Source organism: Engystomops pustulosus, chromosome 7 (genome assembly GCF_040894005.1).
Source record: "Engystomops pustulosus chromosome 7, aEngPut4.maternal, whole genome shotgun sequence".
Lineage (NCBI taxonomy): Eukaryota > Metazoa > Chordata > Amphibia > Anura > Leptodactylidae > Engystomops > Engystomops pustulosus.
In genome coordinates this window covers 33,932,730-33,956,427 of record NC_092417.1, presented here as the reverse complement: position 1 = coordinate 33,956,427, position 23,698 = coordinate 33,932,730, and the positions used below count along the sequence as shown (strand labels likewise).

The following is a 23,698-nucleotide window of genomic DNA, read 5'->3' as shown; positions in this document are numbered from 1 at the left end:
GTTAGAAGGGGTGCAGTTGTGCCTGCGGTGGGGGGTGGGGGTAAGGGATTTCATTTTTGTTTGCAAATACTTTAGACCTTATCTTGCTGTTACAGGTAACTTACACCAAACAAAGAGAGTATTTCATGCAGAGCAAGGTAACCCCAAGCCAGGTCTCAAGGAGTCCACTCCAACTGCTGGTGACATGATAGAGCAATGTAATGTCACTTTGTGTCTACAACATAGTAGCATGGAGTGTAACAAAAAAAGTACACCCTTTCACTGCCAAATCTTAGTTTAGTCCCCCCTTAGCAGCCAAAGGGTGAGAGGGCTGGCTAGTGGTCCTAGGCAAGAGTGGCCCATTGTATGAGCAGCTCTGAGCTGTCCTGGTCACATACCCCTGAGCCTGCAGAGGGAAGAGGAGATTTACACAGGACAAGTGAAAGTCCCAAAGAGAATCCAGACTCCAGAGGACTCCAGGTGACTCCTCCATAGATACACTATGTGGTTGTCTAGAGGGATTATCTATGAGTAGATCAGATTTAAAAAAAAAAATCTTCTATAATATTTCTTTATTTTTGGTGTTCATCTAGTGTTGACATTTGCAACATTGAGTTCAGTAATGTAGGAATACATGGCATATACTGATACATATCCACAGCCTAGATGTGAACAGAGTAGCTAGACATTTATTGTATGGTATGATAATATGCAGATACATATATAAAGTATCCATAGGATAATAATCTGCAATAATAATCTGCAATAATAATAGTGATTAATGCAATAGATGTAGAATCATTCAGGGATACATTGTTTCCATTGATATATTTTTTTATCCACTTTAAATTGTGTTGTGTATATATGTGTGATATGTGTAGGAATACTATATATATATATATATATATATATATATATATATATATATATATATATATATATATATATATATATATATATATATAGTTTTGATATTTTGGGATATATGGCCTGTGGGGACGTAAGCAAAAAAAATGCAGTTATTGATTTGTATGGACCCGTGGTATATGTTGCTATATGAAGTGTAGTTGCATATACACTATAGAATAATACTATTTATGTTGATGCATACAGCAGTTTTCCAGCCATTGAGGTTTTTAGGGATACTTGACCTACAATGACATAAGCAGTAAATTCGCAGCTATGAATCTGTTGTAAAGTTGTAGTATACTCATGGGTACACACTGATTATATTGATCATTGCAGCAGTTTTGCAGCCATTAGTTTGAGACATTTCGGGAGTTATGGCCTACAATGACAACAGCAGTAAATTTGCAGCCCTATCTGTATTGTGCTTTTTTCTGTTATTATATCTAGTAAAGTTGTAGTATAGGTATACACTGTTTATATCGATGCATGCAGCAGATTTGTAGCCATATATAGTATATAGTGACATAACCAATTATAAAATCTTTGCTGTTGTGTTTATGTTGCTATATGTTGCAGTTACAGTATAGGGAGCCACTATTTATACTGATGCATATTGCAGATTTGCAGTCATAACATTAAAATCTTAAGGAATATATAGTCTATAGTGACGTAAGCAGGACATTTCCAGTTATTAATCTATAGAGATGAATTGTTTGTGATATTATATGCAGTATAGTTGCAGTTACGATATTGTATATGTTATTTGTCAATATTGATACACATTAAAGATTTCCAGCCACAACATTGAGACTTATGTAGTCTATAGTGACGTAAGCATTACATTTCCAGCTGTATACATGTCTTGTTTATCTTGCTATATGCAGTATAGGTGCAGTTATGATATATACTATGTTGTTTATGCTGCTTTATGTTGCAGCTATAGGGATCCTCTGTTTAGATTGATACTTGCAGCAGATTTGCAGCCATTGCCTCTGACCTGAGATGCATTTCCAAGCATTAAAAATTCAGAAGCAAAACAATGCAGGCGATTACAGTGAAGCAGAGCTCTTTGTGTTCCATAGGGGGGGTATTTGGAGAAAACATTCAATGTTAACAAACAGCATTTTGTATAATAAACCGATGCAGTCAGTGTTATGGAGCACAAAGCTCATTTTGATTGAGTTAATATCATATCAGCAAATTTCACTGGGAGAAGAATCTCTTCTTTTCTTTGTGTCACAAACCAGCACAGATTACAAATTTTAATGATGTGAGAATGTTTGGTATACAAAATCATGCTTATTTCACTATTAGCAAAAACACGAGCCATTTCTCAACATAAACACCCAGCTGTGTCTATTTTAAAAGCATTTCAATGACAGCTTGCTCTTATGAGCATGCAATCAGCTAATTTCGCTTTTTTCCCTTCTGTGTTAATCAACACTTTCCTTCCTGCACAGCAGAGTACACATAGTGCAGATACTCCACATCACTCCATGTTTATCTAACCTGGAGTCACACAGCAGCCCAGAGAAGCCTCCCCTAGATATTCCCTACACCTAGGCCCTGGATTCCCTCTCCCCAGCTCCTCACATCCCTGCACTGTGGTTGTACTAGGAAATATTCTACTAGTACTGGTGTTATGGACATACTAAGAGCACTGTATAAACATGAAACTTATATAAATGCATCAGATTCGGATAAGGTGTGAGGTCACAGAATTTTGCGACTGTGTGATTATGTGTCCATGTATTAACACTATGCATGCTGCATGATATCTACATTTACCCTAAACTCACTGCAACACCATCTATCTATCTATCTATCTATCTATCTATCTATCTATCTATCTATCTATCTATCTAATATCACTCACTCACTCACTCTATCTATCTATCTATCTATCTATCTATCTATCTATCTATCTATCTATCTAATATCACTCACTCACTCACTCACTCTATCTATCTATCTATCTATCTATCTATCTAATATCACTCACTCACTCACTCACTCTATCTATCTATCTATCTATCTATCTATCTATCTATCTAATATCACTCACTCACTCACTCACTCTATCTATCTATCTATCTATCTAATATCACTCACTCACTCACTCACTCTATCTATCTATCTATCTATCTATCTATCTATCTATCTATCTATCTATCTAATATCACTCACTCACTCACTCACTCTATCTATCTATCTATCTATCTATCTATCTATCTATCTATCTATCTTCTATCACTCTATCTATTTATTTATTTATTTATTTATCTATCTATCTTCTGGCATATATATGCAGCCTGGCATCTGCTGACCCTTGTATATTGGGGTGCAAATTGAAGCAATGTATTAAATATTTGCATGCTGCATCATATCTATTTTTAATCTAAACTCATTGTAACACACTAAATTCATTTATCTATCCATGTTATCTGCTGGCATGTACCTATAGTTTGAAATATGATTTCCCTTGTATATATGGGGTGCAAATATATCCATTTATTAAGACTATGCATGCTGCATCATGTCTAAATGTCTTAATCCTGACCGATTTCGTCACAATCAATTATGTATCTAGATATCTATATATCTAGTCTGCCTGGCATGTATCCGAAGCCTGCAGGCCTTCTTATCGCACCTAGTTTCATACGTGGAGCAAATACTTTTATATTAATTCATAAAATTAGGGTAAGGTGTCAGGACACATAGACACAACGTGCACAATGTATTATTAATTCTATATCTATCTATCAATCCATCCATCCATCCATCTATCCTATATGCTGATATATTTGTAGCCTGCTGGCCTGCTTATCTAACCTTGCATCATGTCTAAATTAAATCTGGATTAATTACAACACAATCAATTATCCACTATTATCTATCTATCTATCTATCTATCTATCTATCTATCTATCTATCTATCTGCCCTTCCATGCTTCCATGCAATCTGCTGGCCTGCTTATCTCACCTTGCATCATACATGAAGCACACAGCTCTCTTCCCCTGGCTGTGAACCTAGGGTCACCCTAGTGCTACTATGGATCAGTTTATTTATTTTCTCCCAGTTGGGGTTAGTAGAGAAGAAGCACAAACACACAGTAAATATCAGGCAGTCGCCCACTGTCACGACACTTACTCATTAATTTCCAATCACAGAAAGGAAGATGAAGAATTGTTAATGAGTCTACAAACAAGGCAATGTCTATACACAAAGCCATATCACAGAGACTATAGGAGACTATAATCAAGGCCACTGCATACATAATATTAATCATTCCGGGGCAATGCAATCATCAAGATTGAGATTGGATATCCCATCATCTCATGAATGTATAATGTGGAAAAAATTCACAGAACATCCACAAATTCCACTGCAATGCGGTGCTGATCCCCTCTGGTAGAGGAAGGGTTAACGCCATAGATAATAAGGGATGAGGCTGTATACCCTACACACCTTCCAGTGAAATATCTTCCCCTGACCACATGAGAGCCGGAGCTCAATGCATCCAGCAAATATCACAAAAAAAATCATCCTGTTTATAAATACCAAATAGATAATCAAAACAACACAAATACAATGTAACAACTCGAGCACAATGAATGATACAATGTGTAAGCTCTCAGCCATATACTCAGTCCTCGGCATTGGGGGAGAAAGTAGTCCCTTGGATTCTTCCACTTTCTTTCCTTCCATGGATATTTTCTCCCTAAGAAAAAAAGAAGGTATAAACAAACTTTAATCAATAAGAGAAAATATTGACTAAGATGGTCCAATACAGTGGGATGGAAGCAATGCTAGATATTTGGTAAAGGGAGGGTGATCACGTTTGGGAAAAAAAAAAGAGAGAGGGGGAGGGGAAGGTAAAGAGCTTTCCCCCTCCTGGATCACTCCGCAGGATGAAGGAGTTGGGAGGGGGAGGGGGAGGGGATGGAGAATGTTTGGGAGGGTCTATGTGCTAGGTCCTTGTTCCCATTGGTGGGGTGGAGAAGAAACCTTCCTACAGTCAGAGCTCTCCCATTGGTTCCAGCACCCAAAGGTTAAACCAAATTCTTCCTCTTTTCTTTTTTTTTTTTTAGGCTTGGTGTCTCTGGGTCTGGAATTAATTGTAGCTCTAGCTGTCTACTCTAGTTGCTGAGAGGGGAGGTTGTTGTGTTTATTTTGAAGGGACATGAAGTAGTTGATTCATTTTTTTTTGCCTCCCCTTGGCTTCTTTGATGATATTTATCTATATGTCTATATTTATCCCCCCTTTATAATTAACACCAATATTATGTGCGTTTTGTTTTTCGCTACAAGTGTTTGGAGACATTGGTGCGACAGAGCTCCTGCTACTACTACTACAACAACAACTACTACTACTACTGCTGCTGCTGCTTGCTGCAACTTCACCTGAGTGTCCTGCTCCCATCTTTGTGATATGTTGGACATGGGGGAAAGGAAGGAAGTGAAAATGATCCCCAAGTCATCGTTCAGCATCAACAGCCTGGTGCCTGAAGCGGTTCAGAATGACAACCACCCTCAGCCTCCTCCTCCTCACCACCACCACCACCACCATCATCACCAGCTGGCACAGCAAGCCCACCATCTCCAGGGCCACCACAGACCAGTGCAGGAGGACGAGGAGCTGGACAAAAGCCTACTGGAGGTCAAGACTGAGAGCCTACCACCTGGGAAGGTGGACCCTGCTTCTTCTGACTTGCCTGGAGGAGATGACAAGGAGAAGCCTGAGGAGAAAAAGGTAGATGGTGGAGGTGGTGGAAAAGATGGGGAGAATGGCAAAGAAGGGGAGAAGAAAAATGGCAAATATGAGAAGCCCCCCTTCTCCTACAATGCCCTCATCATGATGGCTATCCGCCAGAGTCCTGAGAAGCGCCTGACCCTCAATGGCATCTACGAGTTCATCATGAAGAACTTTCCTTACTACAGGGAGAACAAGCAAGGCTGGCAGAACTCCATCCGACACAACCTCAGCCTGAACAAGTGTTTTGTCAAAGTACCTCGTCACTACGATGACCCTGGCAAAGGGAACTACTGGATGTTGGACCCTAGCAGCGATGATGTCTTCATTGGTGGCACCACTGGCAAGCTCCGGCGGAGGTCCACCACATCCAGGGCTAAGCTGGCGTTTAAAAGGGGGGCTAGGCTCACCTCTACTGGACTGACTTTCATGGATAGAGCTGGCTCCTTGTACTGGCCTATGTCTCCTTTCCTCTCCTTGCATCACCCAAGGGCCAGTAGCACTTTGAGCTACAATGGGACCACCTCAGCCTACCCCAGCCACCCCATGCCCTACAGCTCAGTCTTGACTCAAAACTCTTTGGGGAACAACCACTCTTTCTCTACATCCAATGGCTTGAGTGTAGACAGACTTGTTAATGGGGAGATCCCCTATGCCACCCACCATCTCACAGCCGCTGCCCTTGCTGCCTCTGTGCCCTGTGGGCTACCAGTCCCTTGCTCTGGCACCTACTCCCTTAACCCTTGCTCTGTGAACCTTTTAGCTGGACAAACGGGCTACTTTTTCCCACATGTCCCCCACCCCTCCATAACTTCACAAAGCAGCACTTCAATGACAGCCAGAGCTGCCTCTTCTTCCACCTCACCCCAAGCTCCCTCTACCCTTCCCTGTGAATCCCTCAGACCATCATTGCCAAGTTTTACCACAGGACTAACAGGAGGACTTTCTGATTATTTCACACATCAAAATCAGGGTTCATCCACCAACAGTTTGATACATTAACAACCATCCAAAACGGAGCAAAGACTGTAAGTGAACATTTTACACAAATTTCACATTGTACATGGATAATAATATTAATAATAATAATTGATAACTGAATGGAAAAACAAACAAACAAGCGAACAAAACAAACAAAAATGACAAGTCCAGGTATTTTTTATGGAGTCCCCCCCTTATTTTATGTATGTCTGTTCAAGTCTCTATAGGGTTCTGGGATGAGGCCCAATGTGGGAGCACTCTAACCTCTGGGAATCTCATAGGATCCAACTAGAATGTAGAACTGATTTCTATATCTCATCCTCATTGTCATCCCAGAGACCCATGTCTGCAGTATTACAAGTGTTCATGGTCTCTGGTTCTAGTAAAATCACTAAATGGTTAATTTGTATCTCTCTCTCTCTCTCTCTCTCTCTCTCTGTTCCTAAAAAAAATTAGCCATTATAACTTTGTATCATTCTGACCATAAATTACAACATGGGGTTATTCTTTACTTTTTTTAGACCAAAGATTTGGGATGTAGAACAATGCAGAATGTACTGACACGTCTACAATAACTCACAAATCTGCAGCAAAAAATGACAAACAATATTTTTTATTATTTCAATGACTTGAGGGGGAGCAGGGGGACAACAATACTGCCTTCAATTTGTGTTGTGTATATTACGGTGTATGTGCTCACTAACCGGTCGGTCACCTCTTCTTCTTTTTTTTTTTTTTCCTTAAATTTATTTTATTTTATTTTTTTAATGTAGTGAAACGTTTTTTAAAAGAAAAACCGATTGTACTTCTAGGTAAATCCTTGCAAAAATATGTATAACCCGTGTTGAGTAAAAATGCATCGATTTGAGTGATTGTTATTGTTGTCTTAAGATTTCTTGATTGTGATAATGTGGTCATATGCCCGTGTTTGTCACTTATACAAAATGTTTACTATGGAGACACAGAAATAAACATAGGCCAAATTCATATAGATCATAGTTTTTGTCTTTATTTATATTTATAGGTGTAGTGGGGGGAAGGAGGAGGGGGCACTCAATGCATGACATTTTTGGGGCCTGAAGTTGTTTAGGTTTATTGTTGTAGCTGTAGACAATATATATATATATATATATATATATATATATATATATATATATATATATATATGTATATATATATATATATATATATATATATATGTGTGTGTGTGTGTGTGTATAGACATATAGATTTATTGTTATGTATATTTATGTACATTTCGATTGCAAACCTATCTATCTATAGACATATATATATATATATATATATATATATACAATGATATAAAGTGTAAATATGTCTGTATATATTAAAATATTTATATATATATACATACAGATAAGCTTTAATATACATATATATGTTTATATGTGTGGATGACTGAATTACTGAATTTATGTTTTAAGGCACCTATATATACATATACTCTTTTCTTGCATAGTATTTACTCTTTTGTACTATTTTCTATTACTGCTAAATAATATATATATATATATATATATATATATATATATATACATACATACACAGGGCTATAAAGCAAATATTACATATAGATAGATAAATGCCTTTTTTTAATACTTTTCTACTACTTTATGAATATATATATAAATATATATATACCTCTAATATCTAATAACAAATATATGCAAATAAAATAGGAATGGATGGATAGATATTAGAAAGAAAGACACAGATATAAGACTGATATATATACTGATAAATTGTATAACTAGATAGATTCAAGATCGATAGATGATACAGTAGATAGATAGCAGATAGACATTAGATGGATGATACAGTAGATAGATAGATAGATAGATAGATAGATAGATAGATAGATAGATAGATAGATAGATAGATAGATATGAGATAGATAGATAGAAGGCAGATAGACGTTAGATAGATAGTATATTGAATTGTATAGCTAGATAGATACGAGATCAATAGATAGCAGATAGATAGATATATAGATAGATAGAGTCATGATGTGAATTGTGGTATTTGCTGTCCTGTAGTTAGTAGTTGCACCAAGTTGAACTTTCTTTTTGCTCTTATAATTTCTCTTCTTTTCTGCCCCATCCTTGAGTGTTCTCAGACAACGTGAACAGTCTAGGAAGGGATTGTAGACCTGGGGTAGGGAAGCTTTGCTACTAATTGGAGCCCACAGGGAGTAGGCCGCCTTACAAATGACTCATTTGTCACTGTTGTAGAGTATGAGCTGTGTCCTGCACTCATCTTCTGAGCTGCCTGGCCCTTACAATGGGGCCTAATGAAAAATAAACTGTGTGCAGGAGATATTATCTGGATGACACCCTCTCCCATCTGCTTTAATAAGATCCTGCTAGTTTTCACTTGCTCTTAACCCTGTATCTGCTGTAGCCGCACACATCCCATAGTCACCAGGTTAGATATCTTGTCAAGAATTAATTGTCTGTTGTTGGAGTATTAAATCTTATTTGTGGATTTAGCTGATGGGATAAACTCGGGGCCCTGGATTAGTGGGATCTTCTAAAATATGCATCACCCTGTATGGCAGAAAGTGCTGGTTTATGGTGAAAACAGCATCACATAATACTTTCCTGTTTCATAAAAAGAGTCATTTAAAGTTGATTTTTTCTCTACTTTTTGATTTGTTTGTGACGGTTATTAATCAAAAGCAATGTCTATCTATGTATCTATTATATCTATCTATCTATATCATACCTATGTATCTATCCTCTATCTATCATCTCTCTATGGTAAGTACATGACTTTAGCCGTATGTCTACGCTATGGGTAAAATATTAAGTATGGTCTATCTATCATCTTCTAACTATAATCTTCTTCTATATTATGTATGTATCTATCTATCTATCTATTTATCTATCTATCAATCTATATATCTATCTCATATCTATCTATATCTATTATCTATCTATCTATCTATCTATCTATCTATCTATCTATCTATCTATCTATTTATCTATCTATCAATCTATATATCTATCTCATATCTATCTATCTATATCTATTATCTATCTATCTATCTATCTATCTATCTATCTATCTATTATCTATCTATCTATCTATCTCATATCTATCTATCTCATATCTATCTATCTATCTATCTATTATCTATCTATTATCTATTATCTATCTATCTATCTATTTATCATCTATCTATCTAATATTATCTAGCTCTCTATTATCTATAATTTATGGATTCGAACTTCTATCCTCTAGTTCTCGATTATCTATTTCTCTCAAAATATCTATCATCAATGCATCATAATCTATCTATCTATCTATCTATCTATCTATCAATATTTAGCTATATTCTATCATCTATCTATATTCTATCCTTTATCTCTCTATAATCTGTCATCTATGGTTCGAACTTCTATCCTCTATCTTTCTATTGTCTCATTCTCTCTTAATATGTATCATCTATATAACCATCATATCTATCTATTTATCTATCGCAGGAAAATGTCATTATCTAGCCGTATTTGTACTATGAGTAGAATATAAATAATGCTATATAATTGGAAATGTAAGGATAAAAAATAACATATAATATATTTTTAGAACTGCTGTAAAAACTTATATCTAGAATTATCCACACTTACAATGTTTTCCCATGGGTGATAATCTTTTTTCGTTGTTTATTACTTTATTTATTGCTTCTCTGTTTTATTTGTGTTTGGAAGTTTTGTGTCATTTTTATTTCTTCCCCCCCAAAAAAGAAAGGTGAGAGTTTTTATCACAGTCCAGCAGCCAAATGTTTTGGACTAGACACTAATGCCTGGGCCCCTGGAGAAGACGTGGACTACTTCTTTGCAGTGAAGGGGATCCTGTTCTGGAAGTGGGTACAGAAAGGTGAAGGTGAAGGACAATAAGGTTTGGGAATGGTGGCTGGGGCTCTGACTTACACTGGGATTGTCAGACTTGCCCTAGAGGGCGGAGCCCCTGAATATACCTCAAGCAAGAACCTTCCCTCCATAGCAAGGCATCCCTCAAACAGATGGGACCTTCACCAGCTCCACGGACAGGCACTGCCAACCAGGTAAGATGCCACCTTGTGTATCTGTATGTGGTCCCTGGGGAGGAAGCCTGAGGTTGAATGTTATTAGCTTCATTTTATCATCATCCCTTTCAAAGTTCATCAAAAGCAAAAAATATTAAATAAACTAGATGACTTATAACTTTCTAAGAAAAAAAATCTGATTTTTGTAACTCTCATTTTTTATTTTATTTATTCCAGACTTCCCTTCCTCAACTTTGTTCCATCTGCTTGGAAGACTTTGGATTTCTTTTATTCAGCCAGTAAGTTACTGTAAAAAAAAATCCCCCCCCCCCCCCACAAATCCACTTACTGTGACCAGTGGCTTATTAAATGCAAATTGTGTGCCCAATGCGACATAACAATAGGGCATTGTGCTATACTCTGTGTACTCCGCGCAAATGTCACCCGTATAGAGGCGTCAAATTATATGGATTGGTTGAGTGTCTTCTGCACAAGGCAGGAGGCCAATGTCACGGGACCCGACTACACTATAATTTTACACTTTTCAAACTTATCTCATCTCTGGCTTGGAGGAGATGTGCCGGGTACAGGTGACCTTTTGGAAAACAGAGGCAATAACTAATGCACCTTGTATCTGTAGATGGAGAGATTTAGTGTTGCCTTCGGTTATTCACCTGTGTTTGGGGTGGGAGGATTTAGTTAATGTTTCCCTAATGAGACTGATACAACTGTGCTACTGTGATATATACAACTAAAGAGATGCATAGACTGATAGATAATAGATAAAGATAATACATAGATGAATATATAGATGATAGATAGGTATATCGATAGACAGATTGAATTGATTGATAGAAAATAGATGTGAGATAGATGTATATGAATAATGAGACTGATACAACTGTGCTACTGTGATATATACAACTATGGGTTTAATAAATGCATAGACAGATGATACATAGATGGGTCGATAGAAATATAGATTGATTGATTGATTGATACATAATAGATATGAAATAGATGGATATACATAATGAGATTGATACAATTGTGCTTCTATGATATTTACAGCTATGGGGTTAATAGATGCACTGATAGATAGATAGATAGATAGATAGATAGATAGATAGATAGATAGATAGACAGACGAATAGATAGGTGATACATAGATTGATTGATAGATATGAGATAGATGGATAGAAATAACGAGATTATGGATAGATAAAGAGCTGTCGATAAAAAGGGATTTTTTTTTTCTCCCTTTTGATGTTATTAATTTTATATTGGGAATATTCAATTAACTATTATTTTTTATTATTATTTTAATGGTACTATTATGACACATGCTATTATAAATAATTATATTAGTATTAGTAATATACATTTTATTATCTTATTATTATTATTATTATTATTATTATTATTATTATTATTATTATTGCTCCTATAACTATTGTTCAGCGATTCATTCCTTTTAATCACTCACTAAAGTTGAAATCCATTACTACAATATTTTACTTTATAAGCAGATGGTTTACTCCATTTATGGTATTTTAGGTACTTTAAAATGTTGAATAGAAAATGTAATATTTATTAATTGTTACAGTGTCTTGAAGTAAAGTTCTAGTCGGTGCTTCATTTCCATTGTGCTCTTTATATTCTTTTTTTTTTTTTTGTCCTATTTGCTCCAAGTTTACTGAGATGCAATTAAAGAAGAGGCCAGAAGAGGGCGATACACACCAGGTAAACACAACCACAGTTTTTTCTTTCTTTTTTTCTTTCTCCCTATTTCTTATTATCTGCCCATTAATTCTGTGGATGGAAAATAGATATTGATGAGAGAAATTTATATTTGTTCTATTACTTTAGCATCCCTATATTGGGGATGAACATGTACATATCAGATCTATCTATCTATCTATCTATCTATCTATCTATCTATCTATCTATCTATATGTCTTGTATAAACATGTATACATTATATTATTTCAGCTGATAGATTTATTATGGCAAGTAATATTGGAATAAAGACTAAGCAATTAATACAAAAAATTATTTCCCATCCACTTTTTGGATCGGAAACTTCTGCTTTGAAATCCATTGTAACAAAATAAAAAATGCCGCCGAGAATATTTTGGGGGAGCTTTGGTTGGGAAATTGAGATTGTGACCAACAATTTTAAATAAATTACCTCCAGAAAAAAATCCCTTGGTAGTAATATTATTTTATAGTTTCATCATCATAAAAAATTAATAATAGTATATAAATCAAAATTTAAGTAATATTCCAACAATAATACTACTACTAATACTAATAATAATAATAACAACAACCTATAATTTATTATATATATATTGTTGGTTAAAGTTATCAATGTACAATAGAAATATTATTATTATTATTATTATGAATATTGTATAATTTTTAGTATTTAATTAATGTTATTATTAATATTATTAGTATGATTTCTATCACTTATTATTATTTATGGTTGGTGTTATTAATACTTTTAGTTTTGCATTATTAATTTTTAGGATATTGCCAATGTTATTAAAAAATAATAGTCATGATGATACAAATAATAATAAAGCAGGAAGAATTAGGAAAAGCGATGACCCCAGTATTTTTATTTCCTTGTCAATTCACTCTATAAACTATTGGTCTGACAAGTGATTTCCCGCAGAAAGTTCTGAGGACAAGGTTTAATCGATTGATTGTCATTAATAGGAGAAGTGTTTGCAATTCTTATCGATCTGTGTGTTTATTCTAATGCCAGGCTTGTGATCTGTGCCCCAATCTAACCCATGACTGGTGGCTGCATAATCTTAATACTGGATTATCACAGAGCAATGAGTAGAGGCAATTACTGATACATCACTGCTCCCACGGCTAAAGGGATTGTACAGAATCATCCTATACAGGTCATACTTCTACACAAACACCAATAGACAGGTATGACATATATATACACATTCATACACCTATGTATATTACATCCAGACATGGTCAACTGCTCACATACCTACATCTCTCTCTACACATTCTATTCTTTTTATTCTATCTACATACATGCAATTCATTCATTCATTCTATTTTATACACATTCATGCATGCACAATCTCCCTATTATATCTATGCATCTTTTTATCTATTATCTATGTATAAGCCAATCTATCTATCTATCTATCTATCTATCTATCTATCTATCTATCTTCTATCTATCTCATATCTATCTATCTATCTATCTATCTATCTATCTATCATCTATCTAAATATCTATCTATCTATCTATCTATCTATCTATCTATCTATCTATCTCATATCTATCTATCTATCTATCTATCTATCTCATATCTATCTATCTATCTATCTATCTATCATCTATCTAAATATCTATCTATCTATCTATCTATCTATCTATCTATCTATCTATCTATCTATCTATCAATCATCTATCTAAATATCTATCTATCTACTATATATCTGTCTAATTAGCTTCGGTAAGGAAAATATATCATAAGGCGATTGTACATACTCAGACCCACATATATAGACGCCGACATGCATGCATGTTACACACATATACACACATATACATATACCCAAACACAAGTGTGAATACAGAAATATACACTACTTCACCAATACACACACACCATATATATATATATATGTAGGGAAATAAATACAACAAAGGTATATATACATACATACACATACATTACAGAAATATACATATAAATAGCAAAAACCTGATTTATTCGCAGGGAAGATATACACATATCTTGGTGTATACATACAATAGATATTTTTAAAGGCATATACAAACACACACACATACTATATATATATATATATATATATATATATATATATATATATATATATATATATATATATATATATAGTATATGTACCCATATATTTATAAATGTGCATAGATGCAACATACATATATTAATGTCTAAAAGAATCCCCCCCAGGCATCAATAAAGTTGTATCTTATCGTATGATACATACATACAACACCGATATTTTAATGTATATACATTCAAAACACATATATTACATACAACACACACACATATCAATGTACATCACACACACATCAGGAGACAATAACCACAGACATGCATACACACAACAAGACAAAGCCCACACCATAGACTGACTCTGTACATACACTGCATATACACACTACACAATATCTCTATACAATGACACATTTCTGCTCTCACACACCGATACATGAGCTCCTCCTATAGAGAAGAGATTATTACTATAGTGTCAGAAGATGCCATTGTCCTGCTGCCATTTGATGTATGTACATAATGTACATAGATGTCTAATATTACTGAATAATGTATCCGAATAATGGATACAATAGCTGATTGCTTAGTGTCTATCTGCCCCCATGTACCCTCTTGTATATGAGATTGAGTTGATCGCTTGTATATTGCTACATTGTATATTTCCTCCTTATATCTTGGTGTCTTCCTTGTCTATTGTGGATGTATTTGTGTGTCCCCTATAGCAGGGGTGGATGCAGACTGTAGACAATACATTGTTTATCTGCTAAAATAAATCCTGTAGCAAATTGTATTCTCCAGAGGAGACTGTGTATATTCCAGAGGGTGTTGTAACTGTATGAACTCACCATGGGGACGAGAGGGAGAAGGGAAGATGTTCATTTATGTACTAAAAATAATAATAATAATATTGTCATACCTTGCAGCTTGCGCAGTGATTGGAGTCTGGGGGCTGTGCTGCTCACTTATCAATGAGAACAGATTATCTATATGTATTTATTTATTTATTGGAGGTTTTTTTGTGCTTAATATTTCCTAAGCAGAGATTTTACACTTGAACATGTGTGTCATAAAATAATGGATGAGGATTGTTGATGGATGAAACCTACAAATTCCTTAGCGTGAGATAAGAGAAATATGCCGGTTATTTATTGCCCTAGATTTATTATATGGGCGCCTTTTATTTTATCGGCGACTGTTTCTTAATTCTAAATTCCTAAATTTCTAAATTCCAAGTGAATTCTCCCACCGATAATTGTTTTATTTTTCTTCCTTTCCTGCTTATCAGATTTCAGAGACAAACTCGAGATCGATGCAGTCATCGGTCACTCTGTCCTCTTATACATAGTCATAGTGGAGAGGGGGGGATGCTATGCTGTTCTAGGAACTAAAACTATTAAGGCGATTTTCCCCAAAATTCTAATAAAATAAATGTAAAAAAACTGTAAAAATAAAACACCCAAGATTTCTATGTGCAATCGAATGGTGCATTTGCTTTATAAGGGATAATGGCCATCAAAGGGATTGTAGCATTAGTCAGTTCCTTTAGATTGAGTGGAAAATTAAGGTAAAATGTGATTTTTTCAGGTGTTCTACAAAAAGGGAGTGTAAAATATAGAAAAAATATTATAAAAAATTCCCAATGCTGATTTTAATATAAGTGAGAATTTTTTTTTTCAGCCTTTATTCTCCAGTAATGGCAAGTCTGTGTGCATTTTGAGCCTGAGAAATTCTTGTATTATAGAAATATTTACTTTATTTTTATTTTTTTTAATCTATGAATGAAGTGAATATTGCTGAAGTGTAATATAAAGGTCTAAACTCATCTTCAATAATCTTAGTATCAGGACGTGACCTCTTATGGACAGATTAGGCCTGATGTGTAATGTGTAAATAGAAACAATTTTTATTAGATTTTTTTTTAATTAAAAAAATCTAAACAAAAAAAAGCCCAAACATATTTCCCTTACTGCTCTTTAAATATTATTTAAACAAATTTATATCCTGCTCCCAAATTTCCCAATCTCCCAATCTAGTAAAATACATTGTGGGTTGGGAGATAATCTACATGACCTGGACAAAATAAATTTGTGATCCATTATGTGAAAATTGCGGGTAATATCCCAATATCTCTAAGAATGAGTTAAGCCCTGAAAATGTTTAATTTTTAAAAAAATATGTGATTCATTTTAAGAACATTCTGGGTAATATCCCATTTTCATTAAGAATGAGTTTAGCCTACAAAGGTTAAAACATTTTTTTTTTCATGTTTTCTTTTACTTATTTTTTAAATTATATTTATTATTTAGAGACAAATAAACAAACAAACAGAAAGGAAGATGAATAATCATGTTCATACGATTTTTGCCCATATGAAATCTCAGAAAATGGATGTACATAGAATGATTATTACTATGATAAATACCACATTACAAAACAATAGTAGGAACCCAGCAGAATAAATATTTGCACATAAGGGGGAAAAAAAAGTTACAATTTCCTGTTGAATATTTGATTATTTTTTGTTATGGTTGCAGCTCTAGAATCTTGTTGTGTTGGATACAATAATTTTTTAAATTTGTATTATTATTTCTTTGGCTCATTTTATTGTTATACATTTTGTTCAGGTAAGTTTTTTTTAATGTGTTTTTTTTTAAAAATTTGTATTATTATTTCTTTGGCTCATTTTATTGCTATACATTTTGTCCAGATAAGCTTTTTTTAATGTGTTTTTTTTTTAAATTTGTATTATTATTTCTTTGGCTAATTTTATTGTTATACATTTTGTCCAGGTAAGCTTTTCTTGCTTCCAAAAATTCAAGTCCTGCTCAAAGTTTTGGTGCATTGATGTTATCTGAGTAGTTTGTGGTCAGATGTACTTGGACTATTCTGACTCGTTGGGGGTTGGATACAGTTTTTACATGACGGAGAATAGTCTATTTGTCTCATTTTGTTGTGCAGATTTTCCCTATTGGAAATTGCAGCGTTGAAAACCATAATGAGGGTTGTTACGTGTAGTAGCCGGATAAAGAACTGCTCCAGATTTGTACAATAATAACACAACCGCTTCCCACTTTGTGGTTGTACACAATGTAACCAAAGGCCTCGTGCACATGACCGTAATATCCTTTCTACGCCTTTCGGGAAATTGTTCTTATACAAATAATTTGGAGATGTAACTTGTTCCCTTATCTCACATACACCGGGAGGGGGAGGGGATGCATCAACTCTTGAACTCCACAATTAAAAAAATACATTAAAAAATAAAAAAGGGGTAAAGAAAACAGGCACAAAAATGTTCTCAATTGCAATACAGTGATGGTTTGGCGTAGAAAGTGAACTTTGATAAACGTTGATCCATTTTCGACAGATTACGGCAACACGAATTCTAGAAAAACTTACGGTAAATACAAAAATAGCCCCCATTTAAAAAAAGAAAGAAAAACTCACTTTTAGTAGCTTTTTTTTGATGTAGAATATTTTTTTTAACCAGTCTAAAGTGCAATATAAAACACTCTACATGCAATAATCAAATAATTTTTGTTGTATGTTTTTTTTAGGCAGCCATATATATATTTTTTTACATCACATGAATTTTATTTTAAACCCCCCCCCCCCCAAGGCGTCTCTATTTAACTTGAAAAAAAAAAAGCACTGGGCAAAACACTTGCACAAAATTACACTAAATACGACCCCACTAAAAAGAAAATACAAAGGTTTGTTCTGTACAAAAAAAAAAAAAAAAAAAAAATTAGCAGGATTTTTTTTTCTTTAAATCCATTTTAAAATGGCAGAAAATGACACAATGTGAAGGGGGCCTTCTAGTATTTCAGCAGCGGGGGTCCACTCCTGTAGGAATGCATTTCCCTGCCTTTAATTGGGTGGAGGGGGGGAGGGTTCCCCTAAATGGATAAAGAAAACCTAGGTGTGAAAGTGGCCTAAAATACGGAACTACGTAGGAGGAGAAATTTAGACAGGTTCGTCCTCATCTCGTTGGGTATATTCCGGATGATATTTTTTTGACTCATATTTTGTAGTTTTTTTCCGTCTCTTGTGTTTGACCACTTTGGCACATTTTGGTCAGTATTTTGCACTAGTGTTTGTAAGGGAGCGTTCACATATATCCAGTGTCCATAGGATCCTATCGGTTTCTATTGTGTGGGTTCCGGCATCCGACTCTTCAATTTTGTTGTCACTTTTTGAAAGACCAAAAATTTCTGCCCACTATGTTTTTCTATCCGACAATATCTGTCTATGGAAAGTTGCATCCGAATTACATCAGTTGTGTTCTGTTCCAGATATACATCAACTTCCCTGATGCCAAAATTCGGAGCGGCTCATAGAGAGAAAATATACAGGCAGTCCTCCTACTTAAGAACACCCGACTTACAGACGACCCCTAGTTACAAACAGACCTCTGGATGTTGGTAATTTTCTGTACTTTAGTCCCAGGCTACAATAATCAGCTGTAACAGTTCTCACAGGTGTCTGCAATGAAGATTTATTGTTAATCCTGGTTCTTATGACAACCCAATAATCATAAAGACCTAACATTTTTTTTCCTGGGGTTACAATTATAAAATATACAGTTTGGACTTACATACAAATTCTACTTAAGAACAAACGTGCAGAACCTATCTTGTACGTAACCCGGGGACTGCCTGTATATGGAAAAATTTAGACCTAGTTTTGGCTTAAAAACACTGATGCAAGATACTGACCGGCAATACTACCATGTGCATAAAGTGTAGAAAACGCAAAATGTGATCCGTAACATGGATACGCATTAGTCGTATGGATCCTCTTTTTCAGGTTCCAAATGAGAGACTATGGACTATCTGCCGGAGCATGTTTCCTATTGTATGGCAATCCGGATATGTAAATAATGCAGATGTGTGCATTGTCCCATTGACTAATACTGGCTTTTATATGCTGCTCATGTCTACAACATGACGGGTACGAGGCGTAAGGGAATGTTCATGTATATGTTTTCTTTCTTCTGTTATTTGTAACAATGGACAATATTATGATTCATTAACGTCAAATTTTAACCATTTTTTTAAAATTTTGATTTCATTTTTAGGACTTTAAGCTTTTAAATGCAAAAAAAAAAAAAAAGTGCTAAAAATGACTACTAATAAAAATTCATGAACAAGACGAACATATGTCTTTTTTACGCCTTACAGCTAAATTTTCTCTCTCCTTTATTTAGCAGAATATAAAGTTACCCAACTCAAAGTTGTAAAAAAAAAAAAAGTAATTAGTCTACGTTCACACTACTATCCCTTCCCTCCGTTAAAAAAAGTAATGAATGAAGGTTTAATGTATCAATTAAGAACCCATTGACATCAATGTAAATTTTATGCCATCCGTTATGTTCCGTTTAGGCAGGTGCCTCTTATCTATCAGTTTTTGGAGAGAAAAAATTACGATGGTTGCAGGACTTTTCCTCCGTTAAAACCCCCCCCCAAAAAACGGATGGATAACGGATACTTGCTTAATTAGACATAAAATTTACATTGACGTCTATAGGATTTTTAATTGATACGTTAAACCTCCGTTCATTATCGGTGATTAGGGATGAAAGTATCAACTGTAGTGTGAACGGAACCTTATTTAGTTTTTTGGATCATGTAAAGTTAAAACAGACGGAGGTAGCTGACTGCAAAATAAAAAAAAAATAAAAAAATTAAAATATATCTATAGATTTAATGGGAGCTATTTAGCATTAAAAGCCCCCAAAATTCGGTCTGTCTGTGTCTGTAATTAAGGAAGACCTGGCTTTGTATTTGATATTATAAAATTTGCCTGTCTCTGCCCTGTGTGACGTGGTGACTCCTGAGCAGGACCTGACATACAATGTGACTCAGTCTTTTCCAACCAGACTGTTTTTTTTTTCTACTTAAAATTGGAGGGAATTTATTTTCTTGGAAAAAAGTGTGAACTTCTTAAAAAAAAGAAGTTTTGTTTGCACAAAATGACTTTGTGTTCACTTTTTACAGAATTTCCCCCCCCGATATTGTTCACAATTTTCACCATTTGACCCTTTATTATTTGTTTATTTTTATATATTATTATTTTATTTTGTCAAACAATAAATAGATACAAAGAAAAAACTATTTTCCATTGTATGAGTTGTTAACATTTGGTGGGATGGTTATTATAGGACCCACACAAATGCGTCTGTATAGGTGCCTATACTTCTGCCTATAGGTGAATTTGCATTGTATGATGTATAACGTATGCTCTGTGCAGTCTGCTGTATCGTGGGGCTGCAGGAACCTTACATACATTGAGGGGGTCATTTATCTTATCTCTGTATTTTTTTTTCCTGTCTTTTTTTTCCATTTGCTTCTATGGTAATTTATCACTCTCACTTTTTCCTTGGGTTAAAAGTTTTTTTTTCTTAATCTCTTTTTTGAGACATTTGATGCAAATGTCGCAAAAATTGTCGCACAAATGTCTCAAGTCACTTCTTTCCATTTTCTAATTCTTGGTTCAGTGTGGTGTTTTTTGTGCCAAAAAATGTTGCAAATTTTAGACAATTTAAAACGATCAATGTCATTTGTGACATTCAGCACATCTGGAATAGAAGATAAATGTGTCTTACTGACGAGAAACAAATGTCCACTGGACGTTTCAAAATGTCCCCAAAAAGGCGCAAAAATTGCACTGCGACAAAAAATGTTTCAAAGAAGACGAAAAAAAAAAAAACAGGAAGAAAAATAAAGTTAAATGATCCCCTGAGTGTCCAATGAGATACATCCGTCGTATTTCTTGAATCCAGTAACATTGATCATGTTCCAATGACTAAGACGAAGACTTTAGACTTTCATTACTTTATTTTTTATCGTCTTAAAGTACACCTCACACTCCAATTTTTACACTATCAATACTTCAAATGCAAAGGGCATTTTTTTTTTCAAGTTTTTATGGCTTCAGTGTAATTTTGTAACTTTGACGCCTATGGGAAAAATTCCATACAAAACAAAACTAAAATTCATGAAAATCCTGCGATATCTCCTTTGTCACAGTCTCAAGAAATTCCACAAATCCACAAAATGTGTTGTTATTAGTGCATATCAATGGAAACCTGCCCCTATATATCCATGAGCTTGAAAAGTTTTTCAAATTTTTATTTTATTTTTTCAAAAATACAGCTTTTAAATTTTTGTAAAAATAAAATGCTTGCCTTGTACCTGTAACATTTGTTAGGCTCTGTTCACACTACTGTTCAAACCTCCGTTCCTTAACTCCGATAAGAAAAAAAAGGAAAGAACGGAGGTTTAACGTAAAAAAAAAAACAAAAAAAAAAACCTTTGGGTGGTTTTGCACTCAGTGTTTTTCTGCATATTTAGCAGTGTTTTTTTCACTCTTTTTTTTCTATTTGTTTTTCCACAAAATTATACTTTACAGTATAAATATAATACTGTTAAGTCTGCAAATTAAGCAACTAAGTAACCGATGACTTTACAGAGGGAAGGAACTAGAGTGCGAGCTTATTTCCCCCTTCTCTGCGATCTTTTTGCGCCTGTTGTGAGTCTATATTTTGCACCTCATTTGTCTTTTTCATTTTGGTCAAATGCAGGTTGTTTTGCGCCCTATTAGCCGCAAATTAAAAAAAAAACGTACAATTTTTTCGCGCAAATCATACCATTGCCTTTCCTAAGCATGGTCAGGACTGGCGTGCCATTGCACAGTTATTTGCGCCCATATCGGTGCAATAGTATAATAAATCGGGCGCAAGCATCTGTAAAGAGGCGCAATGTACCGACAAATAGGGCGAAACAACACAACATTCCATAGCCATTACGCAGCAAAAAGTCGCAAAAACACCAACAGCAAGGAAAAAAAAGATAAATGACCCCCTATATTTTTATAAGTAAAGAAATCAAATAAAAGTTAATAAATTTGGCGAATATATATCAAAACTTAAAATGGTGTTTTTGTAGACTTTACAGTATTATACTATAGACTGTAAAGTATCATTTAGTGGTAAAACAAGAGTGGAAAAAAACACTGCTAAATATGCGGCAAAACACTGAATGCGAAACCACCCAAAGGTTTTTTTTTCCTCAATTCTGTTAAAAAAAACCCAGATCCTGATTAAACTAATGCATTTTGATACAAACTGCTGACTTTGTATATCCCCTCCGTGCGCATAACCATGAATGGAAGCAATAAAAGTATATTTTTTTTTACTTTTATTTTCAATTTAAAAAAATTTCAAATAATATGCAGTAGATAAAGTTTTTTTTTTTTAAAAAAAATAGCTTTTTAAATCCCCATCAATTCCTTAAAATGAAAATAGAGAATGGGAGAATCAAACATATTGTCAAATAGTTAACTTTCTAAAGTGGACTTTGTATACTTTGGTTGTACAGTCAGATCCCCACCAAAAAAAAAAAACCTATAAAATACTAATGACAATTGAATTAGCCAAAATTTCAGATACAAAAATGCAAGTGAACAAAGCCAACCGCGACGCTAGGGTGAACATAGCCTAAACTTAGATTGATAAATAAACTTTAATGATAAAGCTGGCATAGACTGTATGTCTAAATGGTGAAACCCCTATTGGTTTCCCTAGATAGTGCCAAATACTTTACCATAATTAGTGCCAAATATTTTGCCAAAATTATTTTTAAATTACGCCCAGTTTTTTTTTTTATGGGTGTATCAGATATGTCCAGTCAGCAGTATTAAATTGGAGCCGTACATAACTGATGATATATTATAATAATAATCTTTATTTATATAGCGCCATCAAATTCCGTAGCACTTCCATCAAATTCCGTGGCACTTCCATCAAATTCCGTAGCTCTTGATTGCTTCCACCACCCATAAAGAGAATAAAACCCCTAAAAAAATAAAAATCGCATAAAAAACCCCTGAAGAAAATGTTTTTTTCATCTTGCACCGGTCAGCTGATGATTCTCAATTTTGCCAAATCGAATCCAATTAATATCTACAGGATCCATTCTGGCATCAGTTTCCTTTTGAAATATGTGAACTCACCCAAAATCACCCTAGTTGGGGAAAAAATGGCTTAGAACGAGACTTTTTAGTTTTTTTGTTTAATTTACAAAGAATGAGCCACATTGGTTGTATAAAATCGGCTATGATTTGCTTCCGTCCGGCACCCGCTTTTTAAGGATAGTCTTTGGGGGTCATTTATCTTTATTTTTTTTCCCTTTTTTCTGTCTTTTTTAGCAACT

General features: G+C 34.4%; 1 protein-coding gene and 1 long non-coding RNA gene across 4 annotated transcripts in view; both read left to right on the top strand.

Annotated features, from left to right (window-relative positions):
- The first annotated feature begins 4,976 nt into the window (after positions 1-4,976).
- On the top strand, positions 4,977-7,610 carry FOXG1 (forkhead box G1). The gene has a single exon (XM_072115411.1). The coding sequence runs from the start codon at positions 5,322-5,324 to the stop codon at positions 6,642-6,644; it is 1,323 nt and encodes a 440-aa protein (XP_071971512.1). The 5' UTR covers positions 4,977-5,321; the 3' UTR covers positions 6,645-7,610.
- A 2,795-nt stretch (positions 7,611-10,405) lies between these two features.
- LOC140069567 (uncharacterized) overlaps positions 10,406-23,698 on the top strand; it is a 44,265-nt gene continuing 30,972 nt past the window's right edge. For 2 of the 3 annotated variants that reach the window (XR_011848806.1, XR_011848807.1), the window contains exons 1-3: positions 10,406-10,710; positions 10,909-10,970; positions 12,364-12,414. This is a non-coding gene — a long non-coding RNA (uncharacterized lncRNA). The remainder of the gene's footprint in view (positions 10,711-10,908; positions 10,971-12,363; positions 12,415-23,698) is intronic. The other variant, XR_011848805.1, reaches the window with a different exon arrangement.

What these genes read in the sequence shown, in the direction of transcription:
- FOXG1 (XM_072115411.1), top strand. Translation starts at nt 5,322, where the DNA reads ATGTTGGACATGGGGGAAAGGAAGGAAGTGAAAATGATCCCCAAGTCA.